Source organism: Apium graveolens, chromosome 4 (genome assembly GCF_009905375.1).
Source record: "Apium graveolens cultivar Ventura chromosome 4, ASM990537v1, whole genome shotgun sequence".
NCBI lineage: Eukaryota > Viridiplantae > Streptophyta > Magnoliopsida > Apiales > Apiaceae > Apium > Apium graveolens.
The window spans coordinates 84927398-84951992 of NC_133650.1; the positions used below are offsets into that span (position 1 = coordinate 84927398).

The 24595-nt window shown below is 34.4% G+C and overlaps 2 protein-coding genes across 4 annotated transcripts; one reads left to right on the top strand and one right to left on the bottom strand.

The window, feature by feature from the left end:
* The first annotated feature begins 15319 nt into the window (after nucleotides 1-15319).
* Nucleotides 15320-17781, top strand: LOC141718136 (tubulin alpha chain-like). 2 transcript variants are annotated; one of them, XM_074520510.1, is made up of 5 exons: nucleotides 15320-15543; nucleotides 15643-15877; nucleotides 16532-16902; nucleotides 16996-17456; nucleotides 17539-17781. In XM_074520510.1, the coding sequence occupies exons 1-5, from the start codon at nucleotides 15451-15453 to the stop codon at nucleotides 17606-17608; spliced, it is 1230 nt and encodes a 409-aa protein (XP_074376611.1). In that variant the 5' UTR covers nucleotides 15320-15450; the 3' UTR covers nucleotides 17609-17781. The 2 variants fall into 2 exon arrangements, with proteins under 2 accessions (XP_074376611.1, XP_074376610.1); XM_074520509.1 differs by having other exon boundaries at nucleotides 15323-15543; nucleotides 16996-17781.
* A 1020-nt stretch (nucleotides 17782-18801) lies between these two features.
* LOC141718137 (transcription factor bHLH47-like) lies at nucleotides 18802-22390 on the bottom strand. Of its 2 annotated transcripts, none has more exons than XM_074520511.1 (5): nucleotides 22205-22390; nucleotides 21591-21706; nucleotides 20601-20719; nucleotides 20310-20437; nucleotides 18802-19368 (listed from the first exon to the last, which is right to left on the bottom strand). In XM_074520511.1, exons 1-5 carry the CDS (start codon nucleotides 22373-22375, stop codon nucleotides 18946-18948), a joined length of 957 nt encoding a protein of 318 aa, XP_074376612.1. In that variant the 5' UTR covers nucleotides 22376-22390; the 3' UTR covers nucleotides 18802-18945. The 2 variants fall into 2 exon arrangements, with proteins under 2 accessions (XP_074376612.1, XP_074376613.1); XM_074520512.1 differs by having other exon boundaries at nucleotides 21591-21690; nucleotides 22205-22247.
* Between the last annotated feature and the right edge of the window lie 2205 nt (nucleotides 22391-24595).

The window sequence follows — 24595 nt, forward strand, 5'->3', positions numbered from 1 at the left end:
AGTAATTAACATGTATCATCATTTCTAACTTGGACCGAATAAGTGATGTATCTCATCACTTTCTGGTTAGGGCTCATGCAAATGATACGTCTTGCATAACACATTCTCTTCAATACTGATAATATACACATCACTTTCTTGATAACTTACCATTGATCTTGTATAAATGTTTTGTTATTTTTTGTACTAACATGTCCCCGTAATTTTATAAAGAAGCATTTTTTGTGAAATTCTTATTATTAAATCATTAGTAATTTAAATGATTTTATACCCATCAACCATTTGGCTGGGTGATCATTTGAAGTTCCCACTTATCACTCTATCCTATTGATGAACATTAACAAGGTGAATCATCCTTGACTTAGAGTTTTATTAGCTTTTAAGTATTTTGATCTCATATAAGACTTTATACCCGACTAATCATATGTAGTTAAGAACCATCATAATATATAAATCAATTTTTCAGTTTTGCCTCTACTTCCAATCGTCAAAATTTTCAACAATACTTTTAATTTAGATTGTGCACCGATAAAAGTTGTCATACTAACTCTGTAATCTATAAATTTCTTAACTATAAATATAAATCACTACATTTCTCATCTCCCAACTTTAATTTTTCTTTGTAGAATCAGGCAGTTTATGAACCATCATAACTTTAAATTGAAGCATATATCCAGATCATTTATACCTCTGTTCCCTAATACGGATGTATCACTTTGATCAAAAGTGACAAGTCACTATTTTGAGATGGACCATTTTAATTGCCTCCAAGTGATCAACTATAGATCACTAGTCCAATACTTTCATCCATTCGTTGTTCGTAGTGATCTATATTGATCAACAATATGAGATAAACTAGTTGATGTTTTCTCATTGATTTACCGAGATTCATAAGAACTGTTGATCACTTGTCCATAGATAAATCGGTTGATGCTCCCTCAATGATCTACGAATATTAAGAAGAACTATAGATTATATGTCTGAAGATAAGTTAATTGATACTCCATCAGTGATCTACATAGGTGCATAAGAACTGTAGATAAATTTTTCCGAGGTAAGCCGATTGATGCTCCCTCAGCGATCTACAGAGGTGTATGTGAACTGTAGATCAGTTCTACGAAGGTTCATACAATATTTTATTAACTCTTTTAACATCTTCAGTTATTAGAGTTAGGTCCAACGAGAACTTGTATTGTATTTTAGCACTTTCCTCGTTTGAAAGTTCATTTTTGGACAATAACATGCTTTCTTGTCTATATTTGGGTGTGACAAGAGAGTTGACCTTGAGATTTTCAGCAATCAATAAAACCTCAATTAAGGTTACAACATGATTTTTTATTATTCGACCCATTATATTTCAGTTTGTGTTTAGATTTTTAAAAAGAAAATCTAAACCCGACCCTTCGAATTTTTCGGATTTTGGTACAATTCGGGTTTAATTCATATACCTAAAATAATGATAAATTGAAATAAATAAATTTATATCACTATAAAAATATGATAATTAAAATATTTATTATAAATAAGAATATAAAAATAGGGCTCTATGTGTTTCATTGAGCTTAATGTAAGTTGGGAAACATAATTAATTTAGTTATTCAACTTACTAGTGAAATTTATATTGTACTTTCAATTATTTAATACATGATTTTTGGCTTAGAGATACTGGCCGTTACTAACGTTAAAACTGGATGAATAGATGAAAATATTTGGTGAGTTGGCTTGTATATATATCCAATGTGGCATGGACATGTCACCTGATGCAAATGTGACTCGACTTGGCCAATCAAAAATTAATTTATATAATAATAACCTATGTTTTCACCTCATTTACCTATTATAATTTCTCAATTAGGGTTCATAATTTGAAACTTCTTCAATCTTCAACGGCTATATATAGTTCAAGGAGTAGTAGCTATTAAGTTAAGAATCCATATAACAATATCATTTTATTTGCATCTCAATTTTTCATTTACCAATTTTGTTTGATCAACTTCATTAACGTCCACATCTTTGATCATGATTTCATCTTCATCATTGTGTTTGTGAGTTATACAAACCTCAACACTAGATCGAGTTTGCACCATTTCTGCAATTAGTTCATGATCAATTAAATTATTAAATTAGGTATATTACAACTAGGGATAATTGGTTTATAGTTTAGAATATGTTATAACATGAATTATAAGCTTGTGTGTTATTTTTAAATTTTGTGTGTTATATTACCAATGTGACAATAATCTGGCATCAATATGTGGACCTTCATCTAAAGTCAATGATATTACACGACCGTGAATATTTTATTTTTTAATGATTGAAACGTATCTGTTCCTCTTTTTTAAGGTTAACTATCAAAATAGTCACTACAGTTAAGACCGTATATCACTTCCTTTACTGATCTTAAAGAGTTATTATTTTGATCACTAAAGTCATCTAAATGTCAAATGGATACCTCCAAATATGTGCTGAGAAAATAAATATAATTTTTTGTTAAGTTATATACATTTATCGCAATTATAACCAAATGAAATGTTGTGAATTTTAGTATTTTAGATATATATTTAGTTTTTAAAAAATTATTTACTATTTATTTTTAATTTTACAGTTATTTCATCTTATTTAATTAAAAATAATTAGTAAATACAAGTTTTAAAATCTAGATATATTACCTAAAATACTAGAGTTCATAAAATTTTATTTGATTATAGAAGCGTTGAAGAAAAATGTACATAACTCAACAAAAAATACAATTTCCTTTTTCGTCGCATTTTTTGAGGTATTTATTTGATATTTATATGATTTTAGTGATCAAAATAATATCCCATTACAATCAGTATATTTAACTGTTAGATATATTTGATAATGTCATGGCTAATATGATTTATGTTTAGATTTCAGATCTTACTTAACAGGACAAATCAGTACTTAACTGTTGATCAGTACTTATACTGGAAGTCAGGACTTAAGGATATCAGTACTTATATTATCAGGAGATAATCATCAGAAGTTAGATATCAGAACTTAAGTGCTGAAGGACGATCAGATAAGGACAATAGCTGATTAAAGGAAAGAAGATCAAGATAAACATAAGAAGAGATATGCATGAAGAAGGAGTTCCGTGAAGAATGGAATACTTGGAAGAAAAGATATCTGATTGATATATTTTAGGAAGCAGAATTATATTCCATATCAATTAGCGATTATCTTGTAACTGTGTAATATATAAACACAGACATAGGGTTTACACTATAAGTGTTATCATATTCGAGAAGATTATTCATTGTAACCCTAGCAACTCTCGTGATACTTGTTCATCACTGAGAGGTAACAGTTCCATACTGTAACAGAGTTTATTGTTTCAATAAAGTTTGTTTTCTGTTACTTAATATATTAAAGTTTGATTTGATTGTATTATACACTGTATTCACCCCCCCCCCCCTCTACAGTGTGTGTGACCTAACAAATGGTATCAGAGCTTATCTGTTAACACACATACAGTTAAAGATCCAAACACAATCATGTCTGACACAGAAACTCCAACTAAGCCTACCAAAACTGAAGAACCTCCAAAGACACAGATTCAAAGTCGGTATGAGACTATCAGAGTTCCCATACTGAGACCATCTGAATATCCCATATGGAAGGTAAGGATGACCATGTTCCTGGAAGCAAAAGATCCAGAATACCTTGATAGAATCAAGGAAGGGCCTCACAAACCAACCAAGCTCGCAGTTGCAGTTGCAGGTGAAGCAGCAAAGACCGTACCAAAGGAGAAGAGTCATTATACTGCTGAAGATATAGCATCAATTGCTAAGGATGCTAAGGTACGACACTTACTGGATAGTGCCATTGATAATGTAATGTCAAACAGGGTAATCAACTGCAAGACTGCTAAGGAGATATGGGATGCTCTGGAAACAAGGTGTCAGGGAACTGACACAATTAAGAAGAACAGGAAGACAATACTCACTCAAGAGTATGAACATTTTGACTCAAAGACTAATGAGTCATTGAATGATTTATATGATAGATTTGTCAAACTTTTGAATGATTTGTCATTGGTTGATAAAGAGTATGATCTTGAAGATTCAAACCTTAAATTCCTGTTAGCTCTTCCTGAATGCTGGGATTTGAAGGCAACGACAATAAGAGACAACTACAATCTTGATGATACAACTCTTGATGAAATCTATGGAATGCTCAAGACTCATGAACTTGAGATGGAACAAAGAAGCAAGAGGAAAGGAGGAAAGTCAAGGACAGTTGCTCTTAAGGCTGAAGAAGAATTCCCCAAAGCAGCTTCCTCAAGGAAAGACAAGGGTAAAGCTCTTTTCATAAAGTCTGAAACTGAGTCATCAAGTTCTGAAAGTGATGATAACTCAGATTCTGAAAACTTGCCTGAGACTGATGTTGATGAGGAAATGATGAAGCTGTGTGCTCTTATGGTGAAAGGAATCACAAAGATTGCATACAGGAAGTTCAGGAAGGGAAAGAAGTTTTCCAGGAAAGGCATAAGTTCTGATAAGAAGAATTTCAGAAGATCTGAAGGCAGAGGAGGAAAGTCTGACAGAGGAGATTATACCAATGTTAAATGCTATAACTGTGGTGAGAAAGGCCACATATCTCCTGATTGCAAGAAGGTAAAGGGTGACAAAGGCAAGGCTCTTGTGACAAAGCAGAAAAGCTGGACAGACACCTCAGACTCTGAAAGTGAGGAGAATTATGCATTGATGGCAAATGTTGATAAAGAAAGTGATGAGAGCAGTTCTGAAGCTGCTGAAACAAAGGTACCTCAGACTACTTATGCTTTTCATACTGATGATATTAATGAGTTGAGAAGATATCTTAAAACCATGTTTGTTAGTTATAGAGATCAAACTTTAACATGTGAAAGATTAACTTCTGAAAATCTTGCATTTAAGAAAAGAAATGATTTCTTAGAAAAAGAGTTAGTCATGTTCCATCAAACTCAGAAGGATAGAGATGATGCTTTTTATGTTAGGGATGAAGTGCTAAAAATGAATGAATCTCTAAAAACTGAGTTAGAAAAGGAAAGAGAGATTATCAGGACTTGGACTAACTCTGGCAAAACAACTCAAAATTTGCTAAGTAGTGGAAACTGGAAAGAGGGCTTAGGTTATGGAGAAGATAAGAATGATAAAGGAACTGAAGAAATTAAGCCTGTTATTAAACAAAAGCCAAAGTTAAAACCTGTTAAGTTTTAACTGTAAAGTCTGAAAATGAGAAATCAGAAGTTAAAGAGGAATTAACTTCTGACAAACTAAAACAGGAAAAGACAGCTGAAGTAAACATAGGCTTAATGACAAAGAAGCAGCTTAAGCATAAGCTGAAAGATGTTAAGAATGCAAACAAGGTAAAATCACCTAGGAAAAATAGGAATGAAAAGGAAGGTGTGAATAAAAACAATGATTATAAACCTGTTCCTGATGCTCCTAGGAAAACATGTCATAACTGTGGAAGTTCTAACCATCTGGCTTCTTTTTGCAGGAAGAATAAGAATATTAACTCCTTACCTTCAAAATCAGGAGTTAAGAGTCAGCCTGTTAGATACAAACCACAAAATCCTTGTTTTCATTGTGGTAGTTTATGGCATTCCATTTATACTTGTAAGGAATATCATAGTTTGTACTATGATTATTATCAAATAAAACCTTCTTTGAAGAAAGTTTCCATTGTTCCTTCTAGTGTAAATTCTGATTCAAAGTCTGATAGTGTAAGTTTTGATAAGAAAAATGTTAACATAAACTCTGATGCTAAATCCGCTGCAAATGTTAACAAACTGAATAAGGCCAAAGGATCCAAACAAGTCTGGGTCCTTAAAACTAATAATTAGTGGTCTTTGTGATTGCAGGGCAACAGGAAAAATATTCTAGTTCTGGACAGTGGATGTTCAGGACATATGACTGGAAATAAGGCCCTGCTATCAGACTTTGTGGAGAAAGTTGGCCCAAGTGTTTCTTATGGAGATGGCAATATTGGAAAAACATTGGGATATGGCAATATCAATCTCGGAAATGTCATAATTAAAGAAGTAGCTCTGGTCTCAGGACTTAAATACAATCTACTGAGTATAAGTCAAATCTGTGACAGAGGTTATCATGTTGATTTCTTTGAAGAACACTGTGAAATTGTGAGTAAATCTAAAGGCAAAGTTGTTCTGAAAGGATACATGCGTGGTAACATTTATGAAGCTAAGCTTTCAACAAGTACTGATGGTTCTGCAATCTGTCTAATGAGTAGAGCATCAATTGAAGAAAGCTGGAATTGGCACAAGAAACTCTCTCATTTAAATTTCAACAATATAAATGAACTGGTCAAGAAAAATCTTGTGAGAGGACTGCCAAAGTCAGTATTTGCTCCTGATGGCCTTTGTGATTCCTGTCAGAAGGCCAAACAAAGAAAATCTTCATTCAAGAGCAAGACTGAATCATCAATTTTTGAGCCTTATCATTTACTACATGTTGATCTATTTGGTCCAGTGAATGTCATGTCTATTGCAAAGAAGAAATATGCATCGGTCATAGTGGATGAGTTCACCAGATACACATGGGTGTATTTCTTGTACACAAAAAGTGAAACTGCATCTATCTTGATTGATCATGTCAAACATTTGGATAAATTGGTCAAAGATTCTGTGAAAATTTTAAGGAGTGATAATGGCACTGAGTTCAAGAATTTGATAATGGAAGAGTTCTGCAAAAACCATGGAATAAAGCAGGAATTTTCTGCTCCTGGAACTCCACAGCAAAATGGAGTTGTTGAAAGGAAGAATAGAACTCTCATTGAAGCTGCACGTACAATGCTTGAAGAAGCAAAGCTTCCAACCTATTTCTGGGCTGAAGTTGTGCAGACTGCTTGTTTTACTCAAAATGCAACACTCATTAACAAGCATGGAAAAACACCATATGAGACGGTGAAGAAAAAGAAGCCAAACCTGAAATACTTTCATGTATTTGGATGCAAGTGTTTTGTTCTCAAGACTTATCCTGAACAGCTATCCAAGTTTGATCTAAAAGCTGATAAAGGAATCTTTGTTGGATATCCACTTTCCACAAAAGCCTTCAGAGTCTATAATTTGAGAACAAAAGTGGTCATGGAATCTATCAATGTCTCTTTTGATGACAAGAAGATTACTGATCTTGAAGATTTCATTGATCATGATCAGCTGAGATTTGAAAATGAAGACACAAATTCTGATACTGAAAATCCTGACAGTCTAAGTCCTGATACTGTAAACTCTGATGGATTAAACTCTGATGTTATTGAAACTGTGGTGACTACGTCAAAGGAAGATGCACCAATACAGGGGGAGCATACTCAAGATCCTACCACATCTCAAGAAACATCAAAACATACATCTGGCTCTTCAAGTTCTGATTCGTCAAGTTCTGATAAGCCAAGTTGTGATAGTGCTGAAAATCTAAATTCTGAAGAATCCAACTCAGAGAGCATAGTTTCAGGGGGAGCATCAGAAAATGAAATAGCATGGATCATGGGGGAGCATCCAGTTCTAGAGAAAACCTTCCATCTACAAGGAAGTGGACAAAGTCACATACACCTAATTTGAAAATTGGAAATCCTGATGCGGGTGTCAGAACTAGAACAGGTACTTCAAATGAATGTCTTTACAATTCTTTTCTCTCTCAGACTGAGCCAAAGAAAGTGGAAGAAGCTCTTCAAGATGCTGATTGGGTGCAAGCAATGCAGGAAGAGTTAAATGAATTTGAAAGAAACAAAGTCTGGACCCTAGTGCCAAGACCAAAGAATAGATATGTTGTTGTTATAAAGTGGGTATTCATAAACAAAACTGACAGTGATGGCATAATTACAAGGAATAAGGCAAGGCTGGTTGCAAAAGGATATTCTCAACAGGAGGGAATTGACTATGATGAAACATTTGCACCAGTTGCTAGGTTAGAAGCCATAAGGATATTTTTGGCTTATGCTGCTCACAAAAAGTTTATTGTCTTTCAAATGGATGTCAAAAGTGCTTTTCTCAATGGAGAATTGGAGGAGGAAGTATATGTTGAACAACCTCCAGGCTTTGTAGATTCCAAACATCCAGATTATGTCTACAGGCTTGATAAAGCACTCTATGGACTTAAGCAAGCTCCTAGAGCATGGTATGAGACTTTAGCTCAGTTTCTTCTGGAAAGTGAATTCAACAGAGGAACAATAGACAAAACACTGTTCTACCTCAACCATGGAAATGACTTACTTCTGGTCCAGATTTATGTTGATGATATCATTTTTGGGTCTACAAATGACAAACTTTGCAAGAAGTTTGCCAAACTAATGCAGTCAAGATATCAGATGAGTATGATGGGGGAACTTAGCTATTTTTTGGGCCTTCAAGTCAAGCAGAATGAAGAAGGCACTTTTATTTGTCAAACCAAGTACACCAGAAACTTGCTGAAGAAATTTAGAATGCAAGATTGTTCAAGTGCATCCACTCCCATGGCCACTGCAACAAAACTGGATAAGGATACTGGTAAATCAGTAGATATTACTGACTACAGAGGTATGATTGGCTCTCTACTCTATCTAACTGCTAGTAGGCCTGATATCATGTATGCTACCTGTCTTTGTGCAAGATTTCAAGCAGATCCAAGAGAACCTCACTTAACAACTGTGAAAAGAATCTTTAAGTATCTTAAAGGAACAGCTGATCTGGGATTGTGGTATCCTAGAGAATCAGATTTTAAACTAATAGGTTACTCAGATGCAGATTTTGCAGGTTGCAAAATTGACAGGAAAAGCACAAGTGGAAGCTGCCAATTTCTTGGAGGCAGATTGGTTTCTTGGTTCAGCAAGAAACAAAAGTCAATTTTCACATCAACTGCAGAAGCAGAGTATATTGCTGCTGGAAGCTGTTGTGCACAGATTCTTTGGATGAAGAATCAGTTACTGGATTATGGATTAACATATTTCCATATCCCTATTTACTGTGCTAATCAAAGTGCTATTGCTATGACAGGTAATCCAGTACAACATTCTATGACAAAGCACATCAGCATCAGGTACCACTTCATAAGGGAACATGTGGATGAAGGTACAGTGGAATTGCACTTTGTTCCAACAGATCAACAACTAGCAGATATCTTCACAAAACCACTGTGTGAAGCCACTTTTACAAGATTGGTAAATGAACTTGGAATGGTTTCAGGTTCTTTTTCTAAATCTGTCTAGTTTTGTTCTGTTTCATTAGACTTTATGATCAGTATTTACAGAATGTAATCTCTTTGTGTATTCTGTGATTAATTGAAATATGCGTTCAAGTACTGATTGTTGTCTGATATATGTTTCTAAACTCTGATAAGTGATATGTCTGTTTAAGTAACTATTCAATCCTATGAGGATAACTGTGCTAGATACTGATCTAGTAGTCTTTAATAAACAGATGATCCCATGTAAGAAGTAATTATTTCTGTGGAAATCTTATGACATGAGTAAATTCTGATAATTGAGCTTAGTTGAGTTTACTTTGTTTATCTTATTACTAAGTCACAAATTAAAATAATGCTACTCATATGTTAAGTTCTGATACTAGTAAAACTGCTGAATGTACTAAGTGCTGATAAACCTCAATTATCTAAAGAAAAAGCAAAAAGATCAAAGAATAAAATCAGGTACTCCTTTGAGATCTAGAGTAAAAATGTGGAAGGGACGACCCAAGTGCATTGCTGGTATTAAGTAAATATGCATTAGAAAAGCAAAATATTTTCTTGGTGACTTTTTACACTCTATGATTACTGGAGAAATACTCTGATAATAACATAAATTCTGATAAGCAGTCGTGACTCACTTACACTGAGAAGCCACTGTAAAATAGAATTTAAAAAGATGCATAAAATTAGCACAAAACAGTTGAGGTGGACTCAAGCATGAACTCATTCATCAGTAGGTTTCAGGATAATGACAGCTCTTTAGCAAAATTTTAGTTATGCCTTATTTCTAAGATGTACTGAAGTGAATCAGACTTTACTCCTTGTCTGAAATTTAGCTTAATGCACACACTAATCACTCCATCTGAATGATGAAAATTACTGTGGTGGTCTATGTTGTTTTAGATAAACAGTCATTGTGTCATTTTGCACTAACTCTGAGGACAAGTTCTGGTTGCATATTCTGACGATTAAGTTCTGAAGAGTATAACTCAGAACTTGTATGAGGATTTACTTAGATATGCATTCCTTTTTCGAGTTAAGAAATTATGTTCTGAAGACTGTTAAGTTCTGAAATAAGTCTAAGTTCTGATATTACAGTCTAAATTCTTTACTTGACTCATCTGTGGATAAAATTTGATAACAGTCTTAGTACAAACTAGAACATGTGAAGTGGAAGATGAAGCTAAGTTTGTTCCAAACAACTATGCTGCAATTCTTGATCATGCTGAAGTTCCATCTGAATTGCATTTTGTGCAAGATCTTTTTGCACACAGTGAGATTGGGCACTTTGATGATGGTGGTAAACATGGCACTCCCAGTATTGTTTTCGAAGTGGGTGATTCATCTTATGCAGTCACTCCTGGTACAATACGCAAAGCTCTACATCTCCCAGAAGGTTGTACTTTTTCAATTCCAGAAGAATCAGCTCTTCAGGATGTAATGGCAAATTTGGGGTATGAACGGAGTTTGGCAAAACTTGGTCAGTTGAAACGGGCTCATATCAGAAGAGAATGGAGCTTCTTCTTCGACTGCATCACCAAAGCTTTTGGGAATAAATGTTCGAATTTTGATGTTATCCCAATTCAAAGTCAGCACATCGGGTATGCTATTATCAATCAAACTCATTTTGACTTTGCAACTGGTATAATTGGTTTTATTGGGGATAGGATGATAGAGGATAGGAATGTTGTCTATTTTGCTAGATTCTGTCAACTTATTTATACTTTTTGTACTGATGAACCTCAATTAGTCAGTTCCTCAACCCCGCATTTTTAAAGTTGCAAAACGCTACTTTAATGATCTGGTAAATGCTGACACTAAGAAATCAGTGGTTAGACCATTACAGATTCCTCAGTCTGTAAAACAGATCTTAGTAAATGCTGATCCTGATACTTATAGATCTGTTTACTCTGATGTCCAACCAACCACAAACACCCAAAAACCATCATCCTCAGCACCTACCACTCATTCTACTCAACCTACCCTCAGGACATATCTTAAATCCTATCTCTCCACTTCCCAGACTGTTCACCCTTCATCCTCCAAGCCAAAGAGGACAAAGACTGTTCCTCAAACAGCTCAAAAGAGAAGGAGGATTGCCTTGAGAGATGAATCTGATACTGAGGAACAGGTTCCTTCTTCTGAACCTGTTGTAGGTGAAGCTGAGAAAGAGACTTCTCAGAAGGATTCTGGATTTGGGGGATCTAGGCTTCTCAAAAGGCTTAGAAGAATGACAGTTCCTGAAACTCCCAAGGAATCCAAATCAACAAAGAGATACAAGAAACAGAGGGCAAAAAGGCCAGTTTCAGATGATGAAGAGGAAGCAGCTAAGGAAGGGGATCAGGAATCTCTGATCTCACAAGACAAGGAATTTGCTCCAGTCACTTCTTCTCCATCAACTCCATCTCAGGAAGCTGTTTCTGAACAGGCTAACACACCATCTGTGTCTCCTGTTGATCCAGGCACAAGTGCTGATATTGATGTTCAAAACTTGGTTGTGCCTGAAGTAATTCTCTTAGAAGCTCCAACAACAAATAATCCTTCCACAACACCTGTTACTGATGCTGTTCAAACTTCAGAGTTATCAAAAACACCTTCTCTGCATCATGATGCTGATGATCAGACTTTAGGTGAGCATCAGGATTTGGTTGTTGATCAGAACTTAGAACCAGATCAGCAATTAGAGGATGCTGAAACCTCCATTGCTACTCACACTGTTGTCTTATCAGAAGATACTGATTCTTTAAGTTCTGATGCTGCAAATGCTGGAGATACTGGTGATGCTGCTCCAACTGCAGATGCTGATGCAGCAGGTCCTTCAGGACATGCTCCTTAACAGACTATTCTAAAGTCTGAACTGATTAAGAAGTTTGTTACCGGAGAAGCCCCAGTACCTTGGAGTGAGACTCCTGCAGGACAGGAGTGGACTAAGGAATGGAACTCAGTTTCATGTGTTCCAACTGAAAAGCATCTTGCTGAGCACTTGACTAAAGCTGATGAAATGTTAAATTCTGATGATTTCAAAACCCAGCTTAGAATCACTGCATTGAGTACTAAACATCTACAAGGTCTTCATTCAACTACTCATGCAGAGCTACACAAGATTCAAGAGAACTTTATCAAACAGGAACAAGTTTGGAAAATTGATAAGAAAAAGTTCTTCCAACCTACCATTGAAATGATTGCTTATATTGAGAAGACTCAAGATCATCAACAAGCTCAGATTGATGAAATTCTGAAAAATCAAGCTTCTCAGCAATCACAACTAACTGAAATCCAAACCTCAGTGGAATTGCTTATCTCTCTTCTACTACCTGCTGATGCCAAAAAGGGGGAGAAAGTAATTAAGTCCAAATGCAAGACTGACAAAACACTGACATGAAAGGATAATGAAAAAGATGATCAAGGAAACTCTGGAATGGGTAGAGGTCATAGTCAAGGTAGAGGATTCACATCAAGACAAGCTAGTCACATGACAAGTTCTGATACTGGGAAAAGATTAATTTCTGCTACTGGTAAAAGGATAAGTTCTGATGAACTTTTGGATCTTGATGAGGAAATGTCAAGACAGTTATTTCTTCAGGAAAATCCAGGAATGGACTTGGAGAGTTTAATGAAAGAAGAAGTCAGGCTTAAATCAGAGAAAGTCACATCTAAATCTGAAGCTTCTGGTAAAGAGCCACTTCCAAAACTCAAAGGCATTGTGATCAAAGAAAGGACACATACTGAAGCAACATTGGCTAGATCACAACCGCAGATAAATCCAAGATCCAAGGGTAAAGAAAAGGTTGGTGAACCTATCAAGGTTTATGTGCCTCCTGAGGATGAAGAAATTACTGATGAAAAGGATAATCTTGCTCTAACTTCAAGAAAAGTTCTTAAAACAACCTCTGACATGGCTCAAGTTGTTCAGAGTCAAGAAATTGTAAGTTCTGATATTCAGAAGAAGCAAGTAACCTCTGACATAGCTCAAGTTAACTTGATATCAGAAGATAGACCAAAGACACTCCTACCAGGATTCACTAAAGCAAAATAGACTCAACCTTTGAAGACTACTGCAAGTGGTTTTGAAGCAAGAGTAGTTACTGGAAAGGAAGCAAGAGATAAAACTGGATTGGGAAGTGTTGATAAAAGAAGAGTACATAACACTACAAATGATCCAACTTCCTTGAGTGAACCAGGCATTGGAGCAACTCCTGAGAGATTGAATCAACTGGAATCTGTACAGATAGTTTACCATACCTACTTGAAAGAATACATCATGTTGTATTTCATGACAGATGGTAGGGTTTATCATATAAGACAAAATGTCATTCCATTGAAGTATTTTGAAGAATTGGAGCATGTACTTTTCTTACTTCAAGTGGATGACAAAATAACAGGAACTGCTGCAAACTACTTAAAAGAACAGATTAAGAGACAGAAAAGGCTTTATTCTGTTAAGTCTGACAGCACATATGTTCCAAAGTACAGAGATCACAATGGTGATATTGTTGATATGAAGCCTAATACTGCACAGATCAGAACATATCTTGGTATTAAGGGACTTGAATTCAATCTGGAGTCTGACAAAGCCTATGTCATAAGACTAGATCAGGAGTTGAGAAAAGCAAAGATCAATGATCTCAGAGCTGCAATCTTTCAAACTGGTGAAGATACTGCAGAGCTTAAAGATGTTAAAAGGAGAATGATTGATGAACTCAGATATGCTGAGAAATGTTTGTTGAAGAACTATCTCAGAACAACTCCTGACATCAGAGAGATCAGATAATGAAGCCAAGTCGAAGATCTACAACTGCTTAAATTCTGATATTTGTACAGACTGAAGTTGTTATCAGAAGTTGAATATTGGTAAAGTTTTAAGGACTGTAAGTTGTAGTTATCTAGTCTAATTCTCATGCATTTGTACTTAATATTTTTGACATCATCAAATATCTGTTAAACTTGTATATTATGCTAATTTACAAGTTGGGGGAGATTGTTAGATATATTTGATAATGTCATGGCTAATATGATTTATGTTTAGATTTCAGATCTTACTTAACAGGACAAATCAGTACTTAACTGTTGATCAGTACTTATACTGGAAGTCAGGACTTAAGGATATCAGTACTTATATTATCAGGAGATAATCATCAGAAGTTAGATATCAGAACTTAAGTGCTGAAGGACGATCAGATAAGGACAGTAGCTGATTAAAGGAAAGAAGATCAAGATAAACATAAGAAGAGATATGCATGAAGAAGGAGTTCCGTGAAGAATGGAATACTTGGAAGAAAAGATATCTGATTGATATATTTTAGGAAGCAGAATTATATTCCATATCAATTAGCGATTATCTTGTAACTGTGTAATATATAAACACAGACATAGGGTTTACACTATAAGTGTTATCATATTCGAGAAGATTATTCATTGTAACCCTAGCAGCTCTCGTGATACTTGTTCATCACTGAGAGGTAACAGTTCCATACTGTAACAGAGTTTATTGTTTCAATAAAGTTTGTTTTCTGTTACTTAATATATTAAAGTTCGATTTGATTGTATTATACACTGTATTCACCCCCCTCTACAGTGTGTGTGACCTAACATTAACCATCTTTTTATGATCCGATTGAAAGTTTTTTAAATTAAATCACCCGGTTATAAATTTTGAGTGAGTTAAGTGAATAAGATGTCACGTTACGATGATAAGATATATAAACCTCAATGACAAAAAGGTTTCAGAATTTTGGGCTTCTTCTTGCTGGCCCAATATATAAACTCTTTACTCGGAGTAAGAGTTAGGACAATAGTTTTTTCTCTTGTAAATTATTAATTTAACAATAATCTAATTTTTTTAAAGTAACACAATTTTCATAACTGTATTTTATACAAGTGTTTCCTGTTAATTTTTTTTACTAGTAATTCAGTTTAGCAGAACGGTAACTGTCTGTTTTAGAATCCTTTTACTTGTAAGAAATTCGTAAGACTTATTAGTTTTTTAATATATATATTTTAATTTAGAAAATAGAAATTGTAAATGTCGATTGAATTCAAGCAACAGAAAAACAGGGCAAGGATAAGAAGATAATCCAAAATTCAAAATCACTTGAAATTCCCGCTTCCCGAGGTAAAAATTAAAAATGTAGTAGTACCCTCCCATCCAAAATTCAAAATCACAATTAGCCATTTTAAAAAACACCCAAACAGACGCTCCTCTGGGCTCTATCTTTTACTTCTCTCTCATTTCAAACCCTAGAAACACAAAACAAAAGAAAAGATGAGAGAGTGCATTTCAATTCACATCGGTCAAGCCGGAATTCAAGTCGGAAACGCCTGTTGGGAACTCTACTGTCTCGAGCACGGCATCAAGGTACAACAAATCTCATCTTTAATTCATATAATCTGTTTGTTTTTGTGTTTTTTTTAATTGATGTTGAGTTTTGATTGAATTGAGTTATGATTTGTGTAGCCTGATGGGCAAATGCCTGGAGACAAAACTGTTGGTGGAGGAGACGATGCGTTTAACACGTTTTTCAGTGAAACAGGCGCTGGAAAGCATGTACCTCGGGCTATATTTGTAGATCTGGAGCCAACTGTTATTGATGAGGTTCGTACCGGAACTTATCGACAACTCTTCCATCCTGAACAACTCATCAGTGGCAAAGAGGATGCTGCTAATAACTTCGCTCGTGGTCACTACACAAGTACTATTTCATTCCTTGCTTCTTTATATATTTTTTTCACAGGCAAATGATTTTTGTATTGTGATTTGAATGACTGGTATTTAATTGATTTATACTCAATTGTTGATTGATTTATACTCAATTGTTGCGACACACACTTTAAATTCTGTTTTTGAATTATCGGTAATTATGTGTTTGATGCACACGGTTCTTTCCAACTGGTTGTTATTTGTAATTGCTGTGCTTATTTTTTTAATATAGATTTTTGTGTGTTTGCTTGTGTCTATAATATAGATTTTGATTTTGGACTAAAGTACTATTTCATCATGTTCTCGCTATAGAGATTTAATTGATACACACAGACACAGACACACATTCTATTCTGAACTGAATTATTGATATTCAATTGTGTGATATACACAGCTATGTAAATGCATTCGTACTTATTTGTGATAGCTGTACTAAACTGTTCGATAGTGTGTGTTTTTTAATTATATGATTAATAATCACTTGTTCGAGTTGTTTAATGAATAACACACCTAGAAGACTCTCAAGTCTCTACTCTGATATTGAATAATTGATGAAAGATGACTAAGTGCTTGATACACACTATAGCATATACACATTATTAGTATTTGCTGTACTGATTTTTTAAATTTTGCTGTTTTGTGACAGTTGGGAAAGAAATTGTGGATTTGTGTTTGGATAGGATCAGGAAGTTAGCTGATAACTGCACTGGCCTACAAGGCTTTTTGGTGTTTCACGCTGTTGGGGGTGGAACTGGTTCGGGTCTTGGGTCATTGCTTTTGGAGAGGTTGTCTGTTGACTATGGGAAGAAATCGAAGCTTGGTTTCACTGTTTACCCATCTCCTCAGATTTCCACCTCAGTGGTTGAGCCTTACAATTCTGTTCTGTCAACTCACTCGCTTCTTGAGCACACTGACGTGTCTGTTCTCCTTGATAACGAGGCTATCTATGATATCTGTCGCAGATCACTTGATATTGAAAGGCCTACTTATACCAACCTGAACAGGCTTGTGTCTCAGGTAATAATTTCATTAGTTTGTTAGTTGTGACCTGGTGATACTATGTTGTAGAAATTATGAATAATTATGTTTTTTTCTTGATGCTTGGTACAGGTTATCTCTTCCCTGACGGCTTCACTTCGTTTTGATGGAGCTCTCAATGTTGATGTTACTGAATTTCAGACAAATCTGGTTCCATACCCTAGAATCCATTTCATGCTTTCATCCTATGCGCCTGTGATTTCTGCTGAAAAGGCCTACCATGAACAGCTCTCTGTTGCTGAGATAACTAACAGCGCCTTTGAGCCATCGTCTATGATGGCAAAGTGTGACCCACGCCACGGAAAATACATGGCCTGCTGTTTGATGTATAGAGGTGATGTTGTTCCTAAGGATGTGAATGCAGCTGTTGGCACAATCAAGACCAAGAGGACTATTCAGTTTGTGGATTGGTGTCCTACTGGGTTTAAGTGTGGAATCAACTACCAGGCACCGACTGTTGTGCCTGGTGGGGACTTGGCTAAGGTTCAGAGAGCTGTGTGCATGATCTCAAACTCCACTAGTGTGGCTGAAGTGTTCTCCAGAATTGATCACAAGTTTGACTTGATGTATGCAAAGAGGGCCTTTGTGCATTGGTATGTTGGTGAAGGCATGGAGGAAGGAGAGTTCTCAGAGGCCAGGGAGGACTTGGCTGCATTGGAGAAGGACTATGAGGAAGTTGGACTAGAATCTGGTGATGGGGATGATGAAGATGATGGTGAGGAATACTAGGGTTTGGTTGGTTTTTAATCTAGTAGTTATCTTTAAGACTTTAGCTTTTGTTCTTTAAATTTGTAATGCCAATGGGCTTATTGGTCAGAACTCAGAATGCTGGTTTCTTTATCATGGTTTATGACTTTATGATGGTTGTTGCTAGTTTAGTCAATGGTATGCTTTCTGATTTATCACTGGTTTTTTATGGATTAGGATAAGTGACGCAAATCAGAACTAACTACTTGATATATGTTTTTTTGCCAAGTAATTAGTTATAAAGCACAAGAAGAAAAATACATCAGGGTATAACCATGATAAACTGTAACAGGAAGAAGCTCCAAGTTACCAAAGACTACCACCAATTAAAGGTATTACAGTGAATCAGAAATGCATCAGATAAGGATAAAAACACCATCAGTATCACCAAATGACACTAAGAATTAGAGTAGGCTAATAGAGCATTTGCAATAACATGGGCTTTTTCTGAATTTTCTTCCTGGAGGAGCTGCAAGTGTATAACTTTTCTCGAATTGTTTGCCTTAGTTTAATAAGAACTATGCACAAAGCATTTTCTTTCCCAGGGTTCTGTAGCCTGAAATTCCTCTCTGTCCAAATATTATAAACTGCCCCTGCTAAATAAAGATAGAGCCACCTTGGTTCAAAAGATGTGCAATGAGAGAGTGTAAACCTCCCTTGAAGCAAATCAGTCCAAGTTTGCGCAAGACGAACAGGACTTTCCTTTAAAATTCGAGTTGCAAATGAGCAAGTGTAGAAGAGGTGCTCTGCATTTCTAAACCATTACTACAGAGCTACTATTAAACAAGAGTCGTTCATAACCATCTAGAGTGTACAAGGTTATTTCAGATTCTACAGATTGTATCTATTTTACTCTGTTCATTATTTTTTGGCACACATCTTTGGGAAAGTTGACTACATATTTTAGAATTATTATTTTTATTTATTTTTATTTAGATATGTGTAGAAGTTATGTTGATATTGGATCGCACATTACTTGCCAAACACCTCTGAAACATATAAAATGGTTCCAAGGCTAACCCTAGACATCTTCTCAACAAATAACGCAGCCTGGCTTAGTTTGATTGTGTTCTTCCTTGTAGTATTATACATTTAAAAAAAAGATTTTATACTCAACTGAACACTATAACATGTGTACTAAAAGGATCATGATTCATAATTTTACTCGCACTTGAAAACTCATGACTAATGACTTTACAAACCAGTTATTGTTCTATATATCTGATATATCTATTACTGATTACACAACTTAAATTTTGTCATCAAGAAGTAATTTTAACTACTACTTTGCAGCGTAATGTGATCTGTGTTTTTTGGCTGTTCGGAAAGAATTTGAGATGGCCAGGAATCTGAAGGAGATGGATAACGAGCATGTGGTCTGCTTATATTTGGAGGATGCTGGGGTGTAGCCTTCACAATATCAGTCTCTAGATGCACTTGAGTATCATCATGCAAGGGCATGACAAAAATTGGACTAACAATTGGCGCTGCCTGGGTTGCATGATCCGCCAGTGGCACAACAATGTGACGACCTTCCAGCTGTTGCCCGATGTTTCCCTCGGCTTGTGATTGGGAGTGATCGAATCCCCACACAGACGGAGGAGGCTGTATCTTCTTCTCGATCTCAGTTTGTAGCTTCCCAATCTGCGCCTTTAGTGCAGAATTGTCTTCTCGTAGTTCATCTTTTTCGATAGATACCTATCAATTATATTTTTCAAAAACATCAAAAATACAAATAACTAAAAAAAAAATACAGTTAGGCTACTAAGACATCTGCAGGGAAACTAAATATACTTCCTTAAAAAGTTACAATGTATTTTTTTTCTTGGTAGTTGATAAGTTAAAATGGTTAATTACACAAGTTGCAAGTATAATACAACATGATAGAGTATAAACATAGATAATGTTCAAGCAAGAAAAGTAAAAGAGGTTGTATTACTAAAAGCATCTTATAAGTTATAATAATGATTTATGTTTAGGCAAGTAAAATCTATATAATATAATATAATAATCGGAATGGGGTATATTTTGGTTCAACGGTTATCCCCCTATTTTGATTATTAAAAATAAAGATAAATAGTGTTATATACATGTTAAACTACTAAATTGCTAAACTACTAGATAAAGTCTCCTTCTCCCGCTAAACGACTAAAACTTATCCTACTAAACTACAAAATAATCCTATAAAATTAAAGGGTACAGTTACCAAAATATATAAGTGAAACTGCAGGAGAAGCCGCGTAACTTTTTTGTTTGCTTCTCAGAAAGAGATACAAATCCAGGAGACATTGTTCACGGGTTTTCACTCTTCTTCTTTGCTACTTTTCGTTATGTATGGTACGCAGAGGTCATTTGAGTTGTATTGTTAAGTAACCATCCATCTAAAATTGTAAGGTGTCACATAAAACTTCCTAATTCTTTTATTATTTTTATTATAATTATATAATTATTATATATTTATATTAATATATTAAAATTATTATATGATTGGATAAACAAAATTTTAAAATTATTTGAATATTAACGAACCTGTGCATCACACGGGATTTAAGCTAGTATAGATAATATACTGATCCTGACCAGGTCTCATATTAGGAATGATACAAAAGGCATAAGCAGCCATGAAACCATAATCTTACATAATGAGATTCAGATAAAAGAGCTGAATTCTCCTTCCTAAGGCAGTCCACCTGAGCAAGCAGGTCATGAAGAAGCTTAATGCAATGGTTTAACGTTGAAGCCTTACCCTTGTCATGATGATCTGGTTCTGTGCAAAATAATTCAGGTGTAAAGTTGTTGCTTCAGAGTAAACAGCCAACTAATATATTTATTTCAACAGTTTTAAAAAATAGGATGCAACTAGAATCATGATTATACAGATTACAGAACCCATATTTGAAATTATAACTAAAAAAGGAGAGGCAAAATACCAAGACTTTTTCCGAGCTCAAAAAATAGAGTGTTCATGTGGTCACGTTTCGACCTCTCCCTTTCAGCTTTATGTACTCTTTTAGGAACTTTCAAGATGTTCTTTTTACTGGATAAAGACCTGAAAAAGGGTATCCATAAGAGATGATTCACAATCAACAGGAAATCGTGATAGATGCATAATTTGATAAATTTTTTGTCCGTATTAAACTTTATTTCCTTATTATAGGATTACCAGGAAGGCAGGAAAATATTCTCAACCAAAAATATTACTGTACTAAATATGTAAAATTTACAATATTCAATGCACTCATACATAGAAAGGCTGTAGATGTTTTACCAGTGAGGTTCTGATAAATTTCCACTGATTTAAATCCAGAAAAGTTGTCAGCATATATATTTAAAGAAAGAGTTTAAATATTTGGATGTAATTTCAATTTTGACTATCTGCTTAAGTAGGCTATGAGTCTGTCTACAATCAGCGCTGCATGAGTAACGAGACCGTATAGCATTCCATAAATATCTAAAGTCAACTCAATGAAAAGTGAAATCTCACTTTAATTCTAACTAATGACGCACTTCTATTTTGCCTCTAGCCTTTCAATTACTAAAGAGCCATTTCAATATTGAACCGAAAGTATCAAATTCCACAAAGATTTCTGAGAACATTATTTACACCTTCTAATTCCAGCTTATATTACCTAATTTCGAGGACTTTAACATGAATGACTTGCTAGAGTTATTCAATGAATTTGTAACGAATGCTAAATTGTGAGACTGTGACATTAATTTTGCACTTTTGCTTAATATTCTTGCAACCTTCTGCTAGATGCATTCCAGTTAATTGGCTTCAGCTACCTAAAAGCTTCATACAAAATGCGAAATAGTCCATTCATTTCTCTCTACAGCTACATTAGATTGACATTTACATAATTGCTTTAAAATATATTACCAATATAAAAAAGAAATACTGCTTCCTAAGGTATACATACCCGCTCTTTGATTTCTTAGCGACAACATCAATTTGATTGCTCCTTGAAACAGGATCCTCCGAAACCATCCTCACTTGTATGAATCCCCTATATGAATTTTCTACCAACAAGAAAACCTAAATAAACAACAAACCAAGTAACAATCAACCCAAAAACATATACAACTTCGACATATTGGAAGGTAATCTAGATCTGAGCTGTAACAAACAAGTCATATATATTAACACGATTACAAACAACACCTATATTTTGATTAAATTGTTGAAACTGTCAAAGCTCAAGTAAAACCCAAGTAATTTTTGTAATGAGCTATTTAAAATAAATCAACAATTACTTACAACGCAACATATTTAAATTTGAGGTTGTATAAAATGTAGGTAGAATGTCATTCTATCTTAACACAATAATTCTTTTGGTAATTTTATACGAGCAATTCCCATGTTTTAATAATTTCTCGGGACGAGCGACGACCCCTAAATTTGCAACAACTAAATTAAGCTGTACAACTAACATACATTTCGAACCAGAAAAGAGATACATCACACACACAAATGGAAAATGAAAAAATTGTATAATCAATAACATATAACATACACATAAATTGAAGACCATACCTTGAATTCAAGAAGATGATAGGGTACCAAGGGGCGTGGTTCTGTTACTAATATATATATATACATATATGTACGTATATAATTTAATTGTGGCGTGTGGAGTTTAGATGCACGCACAGGCGTGTGGCACGCAACTGCTCTATACGAGCTAGTAAGGTAACACGTCAGCATTTTGCGGGGGAGATTTGGGCTTTTGTAACAATTATACCCCTAGTTGGATATAAATGAGATTGCATGTAGAGGACGAAATGGAGAGTGTACGTGTGGATGAGGCTGAGGGTGTTATCGTCAATACAGACATGCTTGTCGGGAATCAAGCACACTCCTGGCGTGTGTTTATTGCCACGTGGCGCAATCATTCAAATCCAGCCTTCCGTTTTTCGGTGTTGGGTTGTGTTTTGCATTGCTTCTTGTTTTCTGTTTTAAGAAATAGAAATAGGATTTAGTAGTATATGTTATAATAATTGGAATCAAGTATATTTTGGTATAATTTTTTCTGTTGGTTTGCTTATCCATATTTTTGATTATTGGATCTTTTATCTTTTTAATCAAGTGATAAGAACCCTTATATTCAAATACTAAAATTATATATACTACTAGTTTCTAAGTTCGAATCCCGCTAGTAACAAATATTTATATTATTATTTTACACTACTCAAACTTACATGTTTGAACTCAGCCAATAGCAAATATTTATATTATTATTTATATGTTATCCAAGTTTTAGATTTGAATCCCTCCAACAACAACTATTAATATTATTATTTATAAACATATTAATAAGGTTAATGATACAAATCTAATCAATTACATATTATTTAATAATAAACAAAAAAAATTCATAATTTTAAATAATAAAAAGAATATTAATGAAGACTCGTGCATCTCACGATGCACAGATCGTAAAGCGAGTATGTAATAAATTTTGTTATCAAATAATTTAACTTGATGACTAGTCGTTTAATCTTTAATACATGGTTCAATACGAATTCGAAACTAGTTTAACTCATTAATAATCTTTATTAATAAGCAAAACCTTTTTTAAGTATTACACAAGTATTAATTTTGGTTTTACCAATTTTTGGTACCGCCAACTTTTGTTTTCACTTATTGGTATATATCTTATAATTCTACTTTTGTATATCTTATAATTCTATTAAATTTTTTTGATTACACCCTTTATTCTTGTATATCTTATACTTCTACATGTCTTATGATTCTATTCAATTTTAATTTTATTTTTATTTCACCCTTTTGGATTTAATCTTTGTATTTCTAATTTTCTTCTGCATTGCTAAGTCAATATATTATACATACTACAACAAGCACAAATATATATATATATATATATATATATTTTAGCCTTTTTGAATCATATATTTTTTAATATAATTTTTAGAATTCTATTTTAATTATACTTCTTGTTGTGCAAGACATGCATGCACTATAACAAGAATAAGTCTAATTGACAACCATAAGTAAGTTATGTTGTAATCTTAGTTTGCATTTTGTATTATATCACTTAAGTCTGTAAAAATGTTCAAAAGCAGACTAGAGTCTTTTCCTGTAAACAGTATCTAGCCTAAGAATTCTATCTGGAAGAAGATCAATAAGATCATGTCTCAGAAGAATTATGAAGAAGCTTGAAGTTGAATAAATCTGTTTTGAGAAAAATGTTCTAAGTCAAGATCTCCACAAGTCACGGATTAAGTGTTATAGGGAAGTCATTCGAGAACTCCAAAATGACTATTAGAGAAGTCAGGAAAGCTACTAGAGAACTCAGAGATATCGACAAGCCAAATTGAAGACATGAAGATTGGAGATATCGACAAATCATTTGTTCACTAGAGAACTCTAGAGATATCGATAAGTCAAAATATCACTAGAGATCTCTGAGATATCGATAAGTCAAAATATCACTAGAGATCTCTGAGATATCGATAAGTCTATTTGCCACTAGAGAACTCAGAGATATCGATAAGCCAAAGCGAAGACATGAAGATAAGAGATCTCGATAAGCCAAATTCTCTTATAGAGAACTCAAAGACTTTGATAAGTCAAAACAACTATAGAGTGATTAGAGATCTCGATAAGCCAATATACTTATCGAGATGTCAAGTTCTCTATATACCAAACTGGAGATCTCTAGGTAAATTCAAAGTACAAAGTGCAGATCAGTTAAATATCCAAGATTAACAATCAACAAACAATCCAATCAGTTGGACTGACAAGTCTACAAAAAGCAGCTTGAAGAGTACAAGATCAAAGGCCAAGATTAACTGACAGAGTAAAGTCACAGGCTTGCAAGATTAACAAAGATACACTAAGAACGAAATAGAAAAATTTGATTATCCAAAAATAGGGTTTAGTACATGCTAATGCATGATGTGT

Excerpts from the sequence above, each read along its gene's own strand:
- LOC141718136 (XM_074520509.1), top strand. The coding sequence starts at position 15,451 with ATGAGAGAGTGCATTTCAATTCACATCGGTCAAGCCGGAATTCAAGTC. Across the intron at positions 15,544-15,642 it reads GTCTCGAGCACGGCATCAAG|CCTGATGGGCAAATGCCTGG; the intron begins GTACAACAAATC and ends TGATTTGTGTAG. Across the intron at positions 15,878-16,531 it reads CGCTCGTGGTCACTACACAA|TTGGGAAAGAAATTGTGGAT; the intron begins GTACTATTTCAT and ends GTTTTGTGACAG.
- LOC141718137 (XM_074520511.1), bottom strand. The coding sequence starts at position 22,375 with ATGCTGACGTGTTACCTTACTAGCTCGTATAGAGCAGTTGCGTGCCAC. Across the intron at positions 21,707-22,204 it reads ATCATCTTCTTGAATTCAAG|GTTTTCTTGTTGGTAGAAAA; the intron begins GTATGGTCTTCA and ends TTGTTTATTTAG. Across the intron at positions 20,720-21,590 it reads GCTAAGAAATCAAAGAGCGG|GTCTTTATCCAGTAAAAAGA; the intron begins GTATGTATACCT and ends ACCCTTTTTCAG.